We start from the raw sequence: 18,376 nt of genomic DNA on the forward strand, positions 1-18,376 counted from the left end.
GCTGAGCCACTATGGTCTGCCCATTTTGTTTATTTTAAATTGTCTCATATTGTGGGATGAATGCAGAATCACTTTATTTTGAATATTAAGCTTTAATGCTAAGGTTACTGTTTGAGTGAAACATATAAGCCTGGCATGACCTCAATCAACACAAGTTTTGTATTCTTAATAATGCCACCTGTCAGAATTCCTAAATAACTGAATATAAATTTAAATTATTCCTAGGTATATCTGCCTCACAGACACAATTGCTGGATGTCATTATAAACAAGACCTTGAAAGATCATTATGATATGCAATACTGATGGTTATGTTGTGGAGATCAAAGATATCCCCTTTGTAAAAGGAAATGTAAAAAACAATTGTGCTAATATTATGTCATGGGTACCTGTGGCAGAATTTCCAGGAACAGCATCACATATGCAATCATGCTATATGCCATGCCACTTAGCTGGAAGGGTGATTGACAAAATGTGTTGGATACCTTAAAAAGTGCTCCACTTTTGGAGATGATGGAGATGTTGATAATAAAGATGCTTAAGAAGTGTCTGAACAAAGTTTTATGAAACATGACACTAGAAATGAGCAATATTTCAAAATTAAATAATTTCATATCATATAATTTTATATACATGCATAAATAAATATCATAAGGAAATATTTGACAATTTTATCTATATCCTTAAGAGTTTACACATTCAAGTTGGCAGGAGAAAAACAAAACAAAAATTTTCCATTAAAGAATATGAGGATTTTCTTTACATTTGAAGTCACTTTATTTTCAGGCATTAACAAGATTTACCAAACAACTATGAGTTGTAGCAGTGATTCTGGTGTAAGCAATAAAAATAATTCCTACTGTTCTAAAGCTTATAACCATCACATAACTCTTATAACTACAACAAAGGCTCTAATTTAAATTAACCGAGGAATCTGTTTTGCTACCTTTTTGAAAGTTGTAATCCAGTTTCTGCCAGAGGTTTCACAATATTGGCAAACAGAAAGCTCTTCTCAGATGAATTATTTCCAAGAAGATATCTACTATACACTCCCTATAAGAAAGTTAACATAAAGCAATTAAATTCATTGAAAAAATTCAGCTATCCAATCTATCTACTGTTTTGCATCTATGTGGGTTGCCCAGTAGGGGAACAGATTCTAGGAAAGTGACTCATATTATTAACTAAGCTCTCAGGTACCAAGATGTACCAAGATTTACATGCAGGGATAATTATACCCCCTTAAATTAAAGAACTTTATGTGTATCATCTAGTTAACACACTCTCATCATAGCAGAACTGTATCTGGAAATCAAACTGAACTTGAAAATGAGCTCAGCATTTACTCAAAATACCAAACCTGCAACTTATATCACCCCTAGAGATCATTACTTTTCCTTCATAGTGGGGAGAAATCTAAAGAAACCAAAAGAAGATAAATTATAAAATCAAAGAGAAGACAATTACATGACTTCTCAGAACATTTTACCTCATTTTACAGAAACTCTGATTTAAGTACAACTGTCTCCTTTGAACAGTATCAATTGAAAGCTAATCATTTCTTTTTAAATTCTCTATGTTCCATGCTTCCAACATAAGACACCATCACGTCCCCCAAACAAAAATCCCACAAATAACTTGATGATATTATTTTATCTTCTTTATATAATTCTTTATGCTATAAAACACTGTAAAAGTTTTTTTTTTAATAATTTCTAAAATTTTCCAGTTGGGATGAAATTTTATAATAATTCTATATAGTTTATGATTTATATATTAATTTAAATTATAATCATGTCAAACATCTATATAAAATAAAAAGATGTTTCAAAATTCAAAGACTATTTGGTATTTTATTGTGGATAAGAAACTAGATTGGCATAATAAAGAATGTATTTGCATAGACTAAAACGTATTTAGAAAAATCAAATTTATGTTCAATTTGCTCTCAAAATTAACCACATAAATATGGCATTATTGGAAAATGGAAATTTTACTTATCTGTTTACTCAAAAACATATATTAAGTGGCTTCTATATGGTACTATGCTGGGTTCTGGGAAATACAAAGATAACGCTTCCCTCATCATCAGCTTTGGCCAATAATTGGTTTTCTAGTCTGAAGCAGAGACTATTAAATAAGGTTTTTTGTTTTTTTTTACATGGGCAGGCACCGGGAATCGAACCCAGGTCATCTGGCATGGCAGGCAAGCATTCTTGCCTGCTGAGTCACCATGGCCTGCCCTTAAATAAGATTTTAATTCTTTCTTCTATTGAATATTTAGGAAATACCAATTCTTACACGCTTTTCTCTTTTCGTCAATATGTCTTTCTCTCTCCCTCCTTTCTTCTTATGAGTTTATTATACCAAAAAAGTTATAACACATTTTGCAATTAAAAGTTGACATACTTCTATTCTGTAAATTCTGGATTTATATTTTACCTATGTCTGATACTTGTCATTATGAAAAGCAAAATGATCTAAGGATAAAGACTATAAAACCTCTGAAAACAAGAAAATATTATCAAAAGTATATTAATAAACAATGATGAAATATGTGTTAAAAACATTTACCTGTGCTATTCCAGCCATTTTAAAATATGAAAGAGCAAGAAAGAAATTCCAGTCAGGAAGACTAGAATTAATTCCCCTGCAGCGGCAATATATTGAAATCAGTTCCTCCATTGATGGTATCCCTGGTAAAAACAGCATAAATATAAACTTTAATAAAAATGTTAAGGAGGGAGAGGGGAAGATGGTCAAATAGAGTAGCTCACGACTAGCCCTGCTCCACGGAAAAGTTAGAGAAGGAACAGGAGGGCGACTGAGGCAGCGGTTCCAGAGTGCTGCTGACTTGGGAGAGACTTCTACACTATATATGGGGTAGCCCGCACCGCAGAGGCCAAGAAACTGAGAGGCAGAAAGCTGGAGCCTGGCGCAGAGGCGCAGAGGCAAGGAGCCTGCAGGAGAGCACAGACAGGAGTCTGGGACTAGGAAGTGAGCCAAGCCGCGTTCCTTGGGCACCCTACCCTCACCAGCACAGCCCTGTGACCAGCGACTCACCCCACACTCCACACACCCAAACCCCGTCACCCCTGCGCTCCAGGTGCCCCCATACCCCCAGCGCCCCCTGCACGTACCTGTCTCACACCCCCACCCTAAGTGCAGCCCAACCCCCCCTCTCCTGCACAGGTCCTGAGAACTACCTCCACCAACCTGTTCCCTGCAGGCTGTTGCCAGTGCATAAAGGTTGCAGACACTAACCTCCATACCCAGGCAACCCCTGCCCCCTGCCCAAAGTGTCCTACAGCCTCACTCCACCCTCTCTGAGCTCTGCACATCAGTTTACGGCACTCCTCGGCCTATATATACGCACAGGCCCCCAATCACATCATTCAGCTTTAGGAACCTCATTTTACAGCAGACCTAGAACCGTGCATGTGCATGGCCCTCTGCCTCACCCCTAATCCATGAAGGCATAATGCAGACCTGCTGCCATAGCTCTCTGCATGAGCACAAAGGGCTCCATGCCTTTGACCAGCACACACCAGGTTTAAGCCCCCCAGACTGGTGCACCAGCACAGATACATCCTCCCTGGCTGCTGGGTGCCCATGTTAACAAGCATTAGCATAAGACCCCCAACCTGCACCTATACCTTCCCTGAAACAAATCACCGCACTGAGTGCCCCAAGCTATGACCTGCTCCCTGCTGTACAATCATCTCACACACACAAGGCCTTAGGCTACTGAAAGATATGAACTCCCAAAGTAAATCAATAAAGATATTTTACATGCCACAAAGACAGCAGAAGATTACTAAGCTTAACACAATGCAGACAGAGCCCAGACTAATGACCAAATTAAAACACCAGAGGATACACAGATGTTGGAACAACTAATCAAAGATGTGCATACAATTCTACTTAATAAAATAAGTGGGATAGCAAATGACATAAAGGAGATCAAGAAGAGAGTAGAAGAGCACAAAGATGAATTTGAAAGAATAAAGAGAAAAATAGCAGAAATAACAGAGATTAAAGACTCTGTCGACCAAATAAAAAACATATCAGAGGTACAGAACATCAGATTTGAAGAGACAGAAGAAAAAATAAGTGATATAGAAGACAGGATAATTGACTCCAAAGACTCAAAACAACAAATGGCAAAAAAGATAGAAAAAATTGAATGGGAACTCACGGAAATGATAGACAAAACAAAGCACACAAATATAAGAATCATTGGCGTCCCAAAAGGAGAAGAGAGGAGTAAAGAGCTAGGAAGAGTAGTTGAAGATGTAATGGGGGAAAAATTCCCAACCCTCATAACGGACATAAATACACACATCAAAGAAGCCCAAAGAACTCCAAACAGAATAAATCCAAATAGACCTTCCCCAAGGCACATACTAACCAGTCTGTCAAATGTTGAAGAGAAGCAGAAAATCCTGAAAGCAGCAAGAGAAAAACAATCTACTACATACAAGAAAAAACAAATAAGAATGAGTTTAGACTACTCCAACTAGCACCCTGGAGGCAAGAAGGCAGTGGTATGATATATTCGAGATCCTGAAAGAGAAAGACTTCCAGCCAAGAATTCTGTACCCAGCCAAAATGTCCTTCAAAACTGAAGGAGATATTAAAGTTTTCATAGATAAAGAAGTCCTGAAATAAATTATCAATAAGAAACCAACCGTACAAGAAATATTAAAAGGTGTTCTGCTGACTGAAAAAAAAAAAAAAGACAGAAGAGGGAGTCTGGAGGAGGGCACAGAATTGAAGAGTACCACTAAGGGTAATTTAAAGAATACAAAGAGAAAGAGGGAAAAGAATATAGATCTGACAAATAAAATTAAAAAGATAAGATGGTGGAATCAAGAAACGCCTTTTCAGTAATAACTTTGAATGTTAACAGACTAAATTTACTGATTAAAAGATACAGATTGGCAGAGACATAATCCAGCTATATGCTGCTTACAAGAGACTCACCTTAGACACAAGGATATAAATAGATTGGAAGTGAAAGGATGGAAAAAATTTTCCATGCAAGTTGTAACCAAAAGAAAGCAGGAGTAGCTATACTAATATCAGACAAAATAGACTTTAAATGTAAAGACATTATAAGAGACAAAGAAGGACACTATATACAAATTAAAGGGTCAATTCACCAAGAAGATAAAACAATCAAAAATGTTTATGCTCCCAATCAAGGAGCTCCAAAGTACATGAGACAGACATTGGCAAAACTGAAGGGAGCAAAAGATGTTTCAACAATAATAGTAGGAGACTTCAATACACCACCTTCCTATATAGACAGAACAACCAGACAGAAGATCAACAAGGAGACAGAGAAGTTAAATAACTTGATAAATGAATTAGACCTAACAGACATATACAGGTCACTGCACCCCAAAGCACAAGGATATACATTCTTCTCTAGTGCTCATGGAACATTCTCCAGCATAGATCATATGCTGGGGCACAGAACAGGTCTCTATAAATTTAAAAACATTGAAATTATTCAAAGCACTATCTCTGATCACAATGGGATGAAGCTGGATCTCAATAACCACCAAAGAATGAGAATATTCACAAATATATGGAGTTAAAACAACACACTTTTAAACAACCAGTGGGTCACAGAAGAAACTGCTACAGAAATCAGTAGCTATCTGGAGATGAATGAAAACGAGAATACAACTTATCAGAATTTACAGGATGTGAGAAAGGCTGTGCTGAGAGTGAAATTTATTGCCCTAAATGCCTATATTAAAAAACAAGAAAGAGCAAAAATAGAGGCCTTAACAGCACACCTGGAGGAACTTGAGAAAGAACAGCAAACTAACTCCAAGGCAAATAGAAGAAGAGAAATAACAGAGATTAAAGCAGAGATAAATGAATGGGAGAACAAAAGAACAACAGAAAGAATCAATAGAACCAAAAGTTGGTTCTTTGAGGGAAAAAAAAATTGATGGGCCGCTAGCAAGACTGACAAAGAAAAAAAGAGAGAAAATGCAAATAAACAAAATCAGAAGTAAGAAGGGGTGTGTTAAAACAGACCCTGAAGAAATAAAAGAAATCATAAAAGGATACTATGAACAACTATATCCCAATAAAGTAGACAAGTTAGACGAAATGGACAAATTTCTGGAGACACGCAAACAAACTACACTGACTCAGGAAGAAATAGAAGATCTCAAGAAACCAATGACAAGTAAAGAGATTAAATCCATCATCAAAAATCTCCCTACATAAAAAGCTCAGGGCCAAATGGCTTCACAGGAGTGAACTCCAAAAAGAACTAACACCAATCCTGCTCGAACTTTTCAAAACAATTGAGGAAAAAGGAACTCTACCTAACTCATTTTATGAAGCTCATATCATTTTAATACCAAAAACTGGGTAAAGACCATATAAGAAAGAAAACTACAGGCCAATCTCCCTAATGAACATAGATGCAAAAATTCTCAATAAAATACTAGCAAATCAAATCCGAACACATTAAAAGAATTATACACCATGACCAAGTAGGGTTTATACCAGGACTCCAAGGATGGTTCAACACAAGAAAATCAATTAATGTAATACAGCACATTAACAAATCAAAAGGGAAAAATTACATGATAATCTCGATTGATGCTGAAAAAGCATTCAACAAAATTCGGCATCCTTTTCTGATAAAAATACTCCAAAAGATAGGAATCAAAGGTAACTACCTCAATATGATAAAGGGAATATGTGAAAAACCAATAGCCAGCATTGTACGCAATGGAAAGAGACTGAATGCTTTCCCCCTAAGATCAGGTATAAGACAAGGATGCCCTCTACCACCACTATTAGTCAACATCATGCTAGAAGTTCTAGATGGAGCAATTAGGCAAGACAAAGAAATAAAAGGCACCCAAATTGGAAAGGGAGAAGTAAAATTCTCATTTTTTGCAGATGATATGATACTTTATTTGGAAGATCCTGAGAAATCTACAGCAAAATTAGTGAGCTAATAAATTCAGCAAGGTGGTGGGATATAAAATTAATGTGCAAAAATCAGTGACATTTCTATACAAAAGCAATGACCTAGGTGGGGAGTCAGTTAAGGAAAAAATTCCATTCAAAATGGTAGCTAGAGTGACGGCCAAGATGGCAGCTTAGTGAGGAGAGGGATTTAGTTCGTCCTACAGAGCAGCTAGTAAATAGCCAGGAACAGTACAGAACAACTGCTGGGGTCACGTCAGTGACTGGACACACAGCATATCACAGTCTGGACCAGCTGGACCGGCTGCAAGCCCACCCAGAACCATGAGTTCCTCAAGCCGCAGTGGCCGGCATCCCTCCCCCATGGCTGCTTCCCAGAAGGGAAAGCAAAGAGACCTTACCAGCAGCAGGGGCTGAGTGCAACCAACCTCCAGTTGTGGAATTAATTAACAATTCCTGTTACCTAAAAATAGGCCCGCCGCCCAGCTGAGCTTGAAAGCAGAGGTTGCTGGTTTTTGCCCTGGTGCAGAGGGGGCAGGGCTGATGGAAAAAGAGAAAAAGAAACAGAGGTTGTTTGGATCAGATAGCACATAATATTTGAAAGGGTCTGGGCCCTGAAGGAAAGGAGGGGGCACATAGGACCTGGAGATACACATAGCCAATGTACCAACTTAAGCTCTTGATTGGCAAACCCAAGAAAAGGGGTCCTGCTCTGAAAAGGATTTTCCTTTTTTTTTTTCTTTTGTGCCTGTGTTTCTATGGCTTGACTACTCTTAGGATATAGCTGCAAGGCTTCTCAGGCTCTAACTGCCCCAGGCATAGGCGGAATTAAGCTTGTTTGAGTGTTTTGTCTGGAGCCTGTGCCTTCCCTGGGAGAGAAGTGGGGCCCAGCCCAGATGGATTTTCTCTCTCAAGGAATTCAGACCCCAGGGTCTGGGAAAGTGAAGCAATTAAAGCCAGCCTACAATCTCTCCTCTCTCTCAACAATGTCCCCAGCAGGGAGAGTCTGCTGAAGTTAAAGGTACCACATTACCTTATACCAGTGGGACCTGCAGGCAGAAAAGTACCACATGCTGGGCAGGATAGGAAAAACGCAGAGTCCAGAGGCTTCATAGGAAAGTCTTTCAATCTGCTGGGTCTCGCCCTCAGGGAAAACTGACACAGAGGACTCTTTCCTCCTGAGAGGAGACCAGTTTGGTCTGGGAAAATCTGACTGGGGTGTATAATACCTAAGTAGACCCTCCTAAGTGGGGGGGAGGGGGGCAGGAAAGGCACCATACAGACAGGTCAAGAAACAAGAAAACAAGAACTGTAAAATTATGATCTGTTAAACAAAACCTAAGCTAGAGGTCCAGAATAAGCTGAATTGAATGTCAAAGAACAGACAGACAATAAAGTCATCCAGCAAGGAAATCCTAGGTAAAAAAAGTGAAAACAATCTCCAAAGTAAACTAATTAAAGTAATCAAATGCCTAGATGCCAGCAAAAAACAACAAATCAAGCTAGGAAAATTGACGATATGGCCCAGTCAAAGGAACAAACCAACAATTCAAATGAGATACAGGAGTTGAAACAATTAATTCAGAACATTTGAACAGACATGGAACAACTCATCAAAAATCAAATCAATGAATTAAGGGAGGATATAAAGAAGGCAGGGAATGAACAAAAAGAAGAAATCTAAAGTCTGAGAAAACAAATCACATAACTTATGGGAATGAAAGGCACAGCAGAAGAGATGAAAAAAGCAATGGAAATCTACAACATCAGATTTCAACAGGCAGAAGATAGGATTAGTGAACTGGAAGACAGGCCATCTGAAATTCAACAAGCAAAAGAATATATAGGGAAAAGAATGGAAAAATATGAGCAGGGACCCAGGGAACTGAATGACAACACAAAGCACACAAATATACGTGTTGTGGGTGTCCCAGAAGGAGATGAGAAGCGAAAAGGAGGAGAAAAACTAATGGAGGAAATTATCACTGAAAATTTCCCAACTCTTATGAAAGACTTAAAATTACAGATCCAAGAAATGCAGCATACCCCAAATAGAACAGATCCAAATAGATGTGCACCAAGACACTTACTAATCAGAATGTCAGATGACAATGAGAAAGAGAGAACCTTGAAAGCAGCAAGAGAAAAGCAATCCATCATATAAAAGGAAAGCCCAATAAGACTATGTATAGACTTCTCAGCAGAAATCATGGAGGTGAGAAGAGAGTGGGATGATATATTCAAGTTACTAAAAGAGAAAAACTGCCAACCAAGAATTCCATATCCAGCAACACTGTCCTTCAAAAATGAGGGGGAAATTAAAACACTTTCAGACAAAAAAATCACTGAGAGAATTTGTGACCAAGAGACCGGCTCTGCAAGAAATACTAAAGGGAGCACTAGAGACAGATAGGAAAAGACAGGAGAGAGAGGTGTGAAGAAGACTATAGAAATGAAGACTTTCAGTAAAGGTAAAAAGAAGAAAAATTAGATATGGCATATAAAATCCAAAAGACAAAATGGTAGAAGAAAGTACTGCCTGTATAGTAATAACACTAAATGTTAATGGACTAAACTCCCCAATCAAAAGACAGACTGGCAGAATGGATTAAAAAAAAGGACCCATCTATATGCTGCCTACAGGAAACATCTTAGACCCAAGGATAAACATAGGTTGAAAGTGAAAGGTTGGGAAAAGATATTGCATGCAAATAACAATCAGAAAAGAGCAGGAATAGCTATACTAATATCCAACAAATTAGACTTCAAATGTAAAGCAATAAAAGAGACAAAGAAGGACACTATGTATTAATAAAAGGAACAATTCCACAAGAAGACATAACAATCAAATATTTATGCATGAAGCCAGAATGCTCCAAAATACATGAGGCAATCACTGAAAACACTGAAAAGAGAAATAGACACATCTACCATAATAGTTGGAAAATTCAATTCCCCATTCTCATCAATGGACAGAACATCTAGACAGAGGATCAATAAAGAAACAGAGAACTTGAATAATATAGCAAATGAGCTAGATTTAACAGACGTTTATAGAACATTACACTCCACAACAGCAGGATACACCTTTTTCTCAAGTGCTCACAGATTATCCTCAAGGACAGACCATATGCTGGGTCACAAAGCAAGTATCAATAAATTTAAAAAGATTGAAATCATTCAAAACACTTTCTCAGATCATAAAGGAATGAAGCTGGAAATCAATAATAGGCAGAGTGTCAGAAAATTCACAAATATATGGAGGCTCAACAACATACTCTTAAACAACTAGTGGGTCAAGGAAGAAATTACAAGAGAAGTCAGTAAATATCTCGAGGAAAATGAAAATGAAAACACAACATACAAAATTTAAGGGATGCAGCAAAGGCAGTGCTAAGAGTGAAATTTATTTCCCTAAATGCTTACATCAAAAAAGAAGAAAGAGCAAAAATCAAGGAATTAGCTGTCCACTTGGAAGAACCAGAGAAAGAATGGCAGATTAACCCCAAAGCAAGAAAAAGGAAAGAAATAATGAAGATTAGAGCAAAAATAAATGAAATTGAGAAAATGAAAACAATCGAGAAAATCAACAAAAACAGAAGTGGGTTCTATGAGAAAATCAATAAGATTGATGGGCCCTTAGCAAGGCTGACAGAAAGAAGAAGAAAGAGGATGCAAACAAATAAAATCAGAAACAGAAGAGGAGACATAACCAGTGACCCCACAGAAATAAAGGAAGTAATGAGAGGATACCATGAACAACTTTATGCTAATAAATTCGACAATGTAGATGAAATGGACAACTTCCTAGAAAGGCATGAACAACCAACTTTGACTCAAGAAGAAATAGATGACCCGAACAAACCAATCACAAGTAAAGAAATTGAATCAGTCATTAAGAAGCTCCCCAAAAGGAAAACTCCAGTACCAGATGGCTTCACATATGAATTCTATCAAACCTTCAAGAAAGAATTAGTAACAATCCTGCTCAAACTCTTAAAAAAAATTGAAGAGAAGCGAAAGCTACCTAACTCATTCTACAAAGCCAACATCACCCTCATACCAAAGCCAGACAAAGATTACAAAAAAGAAAACTACTGACCAATCTCTCTAATGAATATGGATACAAAAATCCTCAACAAAATTCTTGCAAATCAAATCAGCAGCACATTAAAAGAATTATACACTTATAAACAAGAAGGATTCATCCCAGGTATGCAAGGATGATTCAACATAAGAAAATCAATTAATGTAATACACCAAATCAACAAATCAAAGCAGAAAAACCACATGATCATCTTGATTGATGCAGAAAAGGCATTTGACAAAAGTCAACATCCTTTCCTGTTGAAAACACTTCAAAGGATAGGAATAGAAGGGAACTTCCTCAACATAATAAAGAGAATATATGAAAAACCCACAGCTAATATCATCCTCAATGGGGAAAAACAGAAAACTTACCCCCTAAGATCAAGAACAAGACAAGGATGTCCACCATCACCATTGTTATTCAACACTGTGCTGGTGGCTCTAGCCAGAGCAATTAGACAAGAAAAAGAAATACAAGGCATCAAAATTGGAAAGGAAGAAGTAAAACTCTCACTGTTTGCAAATGATATGATACTACATATTGAAAACCCCGAAAACCCACAGCAAAAGTACAAGAGCTAATAAATAAGTACAGCAAAGTGGTAGGTTACAAGATCAACACTCAAAAATCTGTAGTGTTTCTATACACTAGTAATAAACAACCTGAGGGGGAAATCAAGAAATGAATTCCATTTACAATTATAACCAAAAGAATAAAATATTTAGGGATAAATTTAACTAAAGAGACTAAAGACCTATACAAAGAAAACTACAAGAAATTGTTAGAACTCACAGAAGACCTAAATAAATGGAAGGGCATACCATGTCCATGGAGTGGAAGACTAAATATAGTAAAGATGTCAATTCTACCTAAACTATTTTACAGATTCAATGCAATACCAATCAAAATCCCCAAAACTTACTTTTCAGAAATAGAAAAATCAATAACCAAATTTATCTGGAAGGGCAGCATGCCCTGAATAGCTAAAAGTATCCTGAGAAAGAAAAATGAAGTTGGAGGTCTCATGCTACCTGACTTTAAGGGGTATTACAAAGCTACAGTGGTCAAAACAGCATGGTACTGGCATAAAGATAGATATATTGAACAATGGAATCAAACAGAGTATTCAGATATAGACCCTCTCATCTATGGACAATTAATCTTTGATAAGGCAGTCAAGCCAACTCACCTGGGACAGAACAGTCTCTTCAATAAATGGTGCCTAGAGAACTGAATATCCACATGCAAAAGAATGAAAGAGGTTCCATATCTCACACCCTATACAAAAATTTAACTCAAAATGGATGAAAGTCCTAAACATTAGATCTAAGGCAATAAAACTTTAAGAAGAAAATGTAGGGAAATATCTCATAAATCTTATAATAGGAGGCAGTTTCCTAGACCTTACACCCAAAACACAAGCACTGAAGAAAGAAAGAAAGAAATGGGAACTCCTCAAAATTAAACACTTTTGTGCATCAAAGAACTTCATCAAGAAAGTAAAAAGACAGCCTATACAATGGGAGACAATATTTGGAAACGATATAAAAGATAAAGGTCTAGTATCCAGGATATATAAAGATATTGTTCAACTCAATAACAAAAAGACAGACAACCCAATTGACAAATGGACAAAAGACATGAACAGACACTTCTCAGAAGAGGAAATACAAATGGCCAAAAGGCACATGAAAAGATGCTCAACTTCCCTGGCTATTAGGGAAATGCAAATCAAAACCACAATGAGATATCATCTCACACCCACCAGAATGGCCATTATCAATAAAACAGAAAATGGGCAGGCCACGGTGGCTCAGCAGGCAAGAATGCTTGCCTGCCAAGCCAGAGGACCCGGGTTTGATTCCCAGTGCCTGCCCATGTAAAAAAAAATAAATAAATAAAACAGAAAACAACAAGCACTAGAGAGGATGTGGAGAAAGACGCACACTTATCCACTGTTGGTGGGAATGTCAAATGGTACAACCTCTGTGGAAGGCAGTTTGGCAGTTTCTCAGGAAGCTAAGTATAGAATTGCCACATGACCTGGCAATACCACTGCTAGGTATCTACTCAGAGGACATGAGAGCCAGGACATAAACAGACATTTGCACATCAAAGTTTATAGCAGTATTATTTACAATTGCCAGGAGGTGGAAACAGCCTAAATGTCCATCAACAGATGAGTGGCTAAACAAGCTGCGGTATATACATATGATGGAATATTATGCAGCTGTAAGACAGAATAAAGTTATGAAATATGTAACAACATGGATGGACCTTAAGGACATTATGCTGAGTGAGATTAGCCAGAAACAAATGGACAAATACTGTATGGTCTAACTGATATTAACTGACATTAGTGAATAAACTTGGAAAACTTCAGTTGGTAACAGAGACCATCAGGAGATAGAAATAGGGTAGATAATGGGTAATTGGAGCTGAAGGGATACAGATTGTGCAAGAGGACTGATTGTAAAAATTCAGAAATGGATAGCACAATACTACCTAACTGTAATACAGTAATGTTAGAACACTGAGTGAAGCTGAATGTGAGATGGATAGAGGGAGAGGGCCTGGGGGCACAAATGAAATCAGAAGGAAAGATAGATAATAAAGACTGAGATGGTACAATCTAGGAATGTCTAGAGTGTATAATGATAGTGACTAAATGTACACATTTAAAAATGTTTTTGCATGAGGAAGAACAAAGGAATGTCAATATTGCAGGGTGTTGAAAATAGATGGCAATTAATATTTTAAAACTTTATGCGTGAGACTAAAGCAAAAAAAATGTTTATTTGGTACAAAATTTATATTTTGATTAGTGCATTTCCTAATATAACTTATGTGGACAGCTTAACTGAACACCATGGTACGTGGAATCTTGAGTAGGATATAAGATTTTGTAGGTTTGTCCAGAGTGCTGCCCTGATAAATCCCAGAGTGATTTTAACAGTGAATAAAAAAGTATTTGCAAAGTACCCTTGGGGGAATGGTGAGAAAGGGGGAAAATTCAAGTTTCCCAAGTGGAAAATTCTTGATATTCTCACAAGCAGTGGGGACAACCAAAGCAATAGGCTGAGGCCCCAATCTTGGGGTTTGTTCATATGAAACTTAACCCTGCAAAGGATAAGCTAAGCCTACTTAAAATTAGGTCCAAGAGTCACCTCCAAGAGAACCTCTTTTGTTGATCAAATGTGGCCTCTCTCTCTCAGCCAACATGAGAAGCAAACTCACTGCCCTCCCCCTTTCTATGTGGGACATGACTCCCAGGGGTATGGACCTTTCTGGCAACATGATACAGGAATCCTAGAATGAGCTGGGACTCAGCATCAAGGGATTGAGAAAACATTCTCAATTAAAAGGGGGAAGAGTGAAATGAGACAAAATAAAGTGTCAGTGGCTGAGAGATTCCAAACAGAGGGGAGAGGTTATCCTGGAGGTTATTCCTATACATAACGTAGGTATCATGTTTTTAGTTAAGATGCAATGGAGAGGCTTTAAGGAACTGCCTGAAAATGTGGAGCTGTGTTCCAGTAGCCATATTTCTTGAAGATGATTGTATAATGATATAGCTTTCACAATGTGACTGTGTGATTGTGAAAACCTTGTGTCTGATGCTCCTTTTATCTACCTTATCGACAGATGAGTAAATCATATGGATTAAAAATAAATAAATAATAGGGGGAACAAATGTTAAAATAAATTTAGTAGATGAAATGCTAGTTATCAATGAAATGGAGGGGTAAGGGGTATGGCATATATGAATTTTTTTCTGTTTTCTTTTTATTTCTTTTTCTGAAATGATGCAAATGTTCTAAGAAATGATCATGATGAATATACAACTACGTGATGAAAAAATGGCAACTAAAAGAATCAAGTACTTAGGAATGAACTTAACTAGGGATGTACAGGACTTGTACACAGAAAACTAAATAACATTGCTAAAAGAAATAAAAGGAGATCTAAATAGGTGGAAAGACAATCCCTGCTCATGGATAGGAAGGTTAAATACAGTTAAGATGGCAATTCTCCATAAATTGATCTACAGATTCAACATTGTACCAATCAAAATTCTACCCACCTACTATGAAGATTTGGAAAAGCTAACTACCAAATTCATCTGGAAGGGAAAGTGACCCCGAATAGCTAAAAGCATCCTAAAGAAGAATGAAGTGGGAGGATTAACATTCCCTGACTTTCAAACCTATTATAAAGCCACAGTGGTCAAAACAGCATGGTACCGGCACAAAGATAGAAGCACTGACCAATGGAATTGAATTGAGAGTGCAGAAATAGACCATCAAATCTATGGTCAACTGATTTTTGACAAGGTCTCTAAATCCTCTGAAACTGGGACAAAATAGTCTTTTCAATAACTGAGCATGGAAGAACTGGATATCAATAGCCACAAGAATGAAAGAGGATGCCTATCTTATACCCTAAAACAAAAATTAACTCAAAGTGGATCAAACACCTAAATATAAGAACCAGCACCATAAAGCTTCTAGAAGAAAATGTAGGGAAACATGTTTAAGCCCTAGTAATAGAAGGTAGCATCCTAAACTTTACACCCAAAGCACAAGCAACAAAAGAAAAAATAGATAAGTGGGAACTCCACAAAATCAAATGCTTCTGCACTTCAAAAGACTGTCAAAAAGGTGAAGAGGCAGCCAATTCAATGGGAGAAAATATTTGGAAATCACATATAGGACAAAAGTTAGATTTTCCTGTATATACAAAGAACTCATACAACTCAACAACAATTTTTTAACAAACAACCCAAATATAAAATGGGCTAAACAAGGCGGGCCATGGTGGCTCAGTAGACAAAGTTCTAGCCTGCCATGTCAGAGATCTGGGTTCATTTCCCGGTGCCTGCCCATGCTAAAAAAATAAGAAGGCTAAACACATGAATAGGCATTTTTCTGAAGAGCAAATACAGATGGCTCAAAAGCACATGAAGAGATGCTGATTTTCATTGGCTATAAGGGAAATGCAGATCAAGACAACAACGAGATACCACCTGACACCTATAACAATGGCTGTTATTAAACAAACAGGAAACTAAATGTCAGAGAGGATGTGGGGAAGTGGGACACTTATGCACTGCTGGTGGGAATGTATAATAGTGCAGACATATGGAAGACTGTTTGCAGGTTCCTTAGGAAAGTAAATATCAAGTTGCCCTATGACCCAGCAATAGCACTACTTGGTATATACCCAGAAGAGCTGAAAGCAACGACACAAACAGACATTTGCACACAAATGTTCATAGCAGCATTACTCACTATCATCAAAAGACGGAAACAAACCAAATGTCCATCAACAGACAAGTGGATCAACAAAATGTGGTATATACCTACAATGGAATATTATGCAGCAGTAAAACAAAATGACGTCCTGAAGCACATGACAAGGTGGATGCGTCTTGAGGACATAATGCTAAGTGAAGTTAGCCAGACACAAAAGGATAGATACTGTATGATTCCACTTTTATGAACAGCATAAAAGTACAATCAGAGGCTTATAATACAGAATATAGGGGACTTAGAGATACATAGAAGCTAGAGATGGGTAACCATTGGCTAATGAGGTTGAACTCCAATGTAAGGGAATAGATAGGAGTGAAGGTGTTTCTCTAGTGGGTCTGTAACTAATGTTACCATATTGAAGATGAACAAGATTGAAAGGGGCTGTATAGACCTACGTGTCCCACTGATCAATACTAGAAATATGAATTAGTTCTCACAAGAATTACTTCAAAGATATGATTCTTGTATAAAGAGTGTTTAAGTCCAGGGTATGGGGGAAAATTGGTATTGCATGCTATGAGCTATGTTCAAAAGGAAACCATCAGAACTACTGCAGCAACAGCAGAGGTAAATAATGAAGGGAGGGACAAGAGTTAAGAGCAGGTTTAGATTTCCTATTTGGTGAGGGGGTGTTTATTGGTTTTCTGTCTCTAGAGAACAATGAAATTATCTAAAATTGAGAATACTGATAGATTGTGGACTTGGGGCCCTCTACATAATGCCTGATAAATGCAGGTGGCTGAAGGATGCACTGAAGAGAAGCAGATTGGCAAGTGATGGTGTATACTTAAGGTTGGGCTGCTACAAAAAGGAACAAAGTTGCGAGGCACCCAACATGTGAATGAACATGTGGGACATTCAGTGAGACAAAATAAGCCAGAAGCAAAAGAACAGAATGGTATGGTCACCTTTAGAAAATGCTTATAAGAAAACAGGGGCCTGGTTTGTAAGCTTTTAGAGCAGACACATTAAGTCCGGAATGGTGATTATTATTTCTGTTTTATATATGTAACCTGATATTAAGAGATAAGAAGGAAGCCAAACAGGTTGGGGTTAAAGTAATTCAGAACATAGGGGTAAGGAAGACAGTGTCTATATTTTAGAACCACATATACTCTTTGAGACCAATGGAAGAAAGGTTTATTTGGTCTGGAACTGAAATTTTCTGTAGTGCATAATCCAATTCAACCTATGTATAACTCATTTGAACAACTGAAACACAAGGAGCACAGAATAAAAAAGAGGCCCTTTAATCCCGTATAGGTTATTGTAATGCCTGGATACACGGTAAAGTATATTAAGCAGATAATCAAAAAGTATTGGCAAAGTTCCCTGAGGGATGGGAAAAATTATGGAACTATTAAATCTTACCATGAGGGAATCCCCTGATACTGTGCCAAACTTTAGGGACACCCAAATCAATAGGCCATGCCCTCGATCAGGAGGCTTACTCTTGTGAAGCTTATGTAGCAGAGGAAAAGCTTAGACTACCTATAGGCATGCCTAAGAGTTACTTCTAGAGGACCTCTTTTGTTGCTTAGATGTGGTCTCAGTCTTTCTAAGCCCAACTCTGCAAGCAAAATCATTGCCTTCCCCCATACGTGGGACATGATGTGCAGGGATGAAAGTCTCCCTGGCAACATGGGAGATGACTCCCAGGGATGAATCCAGATCTGGCACCATGGGACCAACAATTTCATCCTGACCAAAAGGGGGAAAAGAAGTGTAATTAATAAAGTATCAATGGCAGAGAGAGTTGAAATAGAGTCGAGAGGCTACTCTGGAGGTTGCTCTTATGCAAGCTTCAGTTAAACCTTGCTGCCTATCATAACCTGCCAACCCCAAGCCAGGACCATTTCAGCCAATCCTAAAGAACACCTAGGGCAATAGATAAGATTCCACAAGTGTTCCATGCACTAGAGTAACTTTCTGGAAACCTCCAGATGGGTCCCTGGTCCAGATAAGTCCTGAAACCTAGCCCAGCCTCTCCAGAACATCAGATA

At 37.7% G+C, this 18,376-nt stretch overlaps 1 protein-coding gene across 1 annotated transcript in view; it reads right to left on the reverse strand.

Annotated features, from left to right (window-relative positions):
* Nucleotides 1-18,376, reverse strand: part of ACAD11 (acyl-CoA dehydrogenase family member 11) — a 122,068-nt gene that overhangs the window by 58,040 nt on the left and 45,652 nt on the right. Inside the window, exons 7-8 of the mRNA XM_077130136.1 lie at nt 2,574-2,695; nt 946-1,052 (exon numbers count right to left, since the gene is read on the reverse strand). Coding sequence (XP_076986251.1) covers nt 946-1,052; nt 2,574-2,695 — 229 coding nt within the window. The remainder of the gene's footprint in view (nt 1-945; nt 1,053-2,573; nt 2,696-18,376) is intronic.

This window comes from Tamandua tetradactyla, chromosome 15 (assembly GCF_023851605.1).
Source record: "Tamandua tetradactyla isolate mTamTet1 chromosome 15, mTamTet1.pri, whole genome shotgun sequence".
In the NCBI taxonomy this organism is placed as follows: domain Eukaryota; kingdom Metazoa; phylum Chordata; class Mammalia; order Pilosa; family Myrmecophagidae; genus Tamandua; species Tamandua tetradactyla.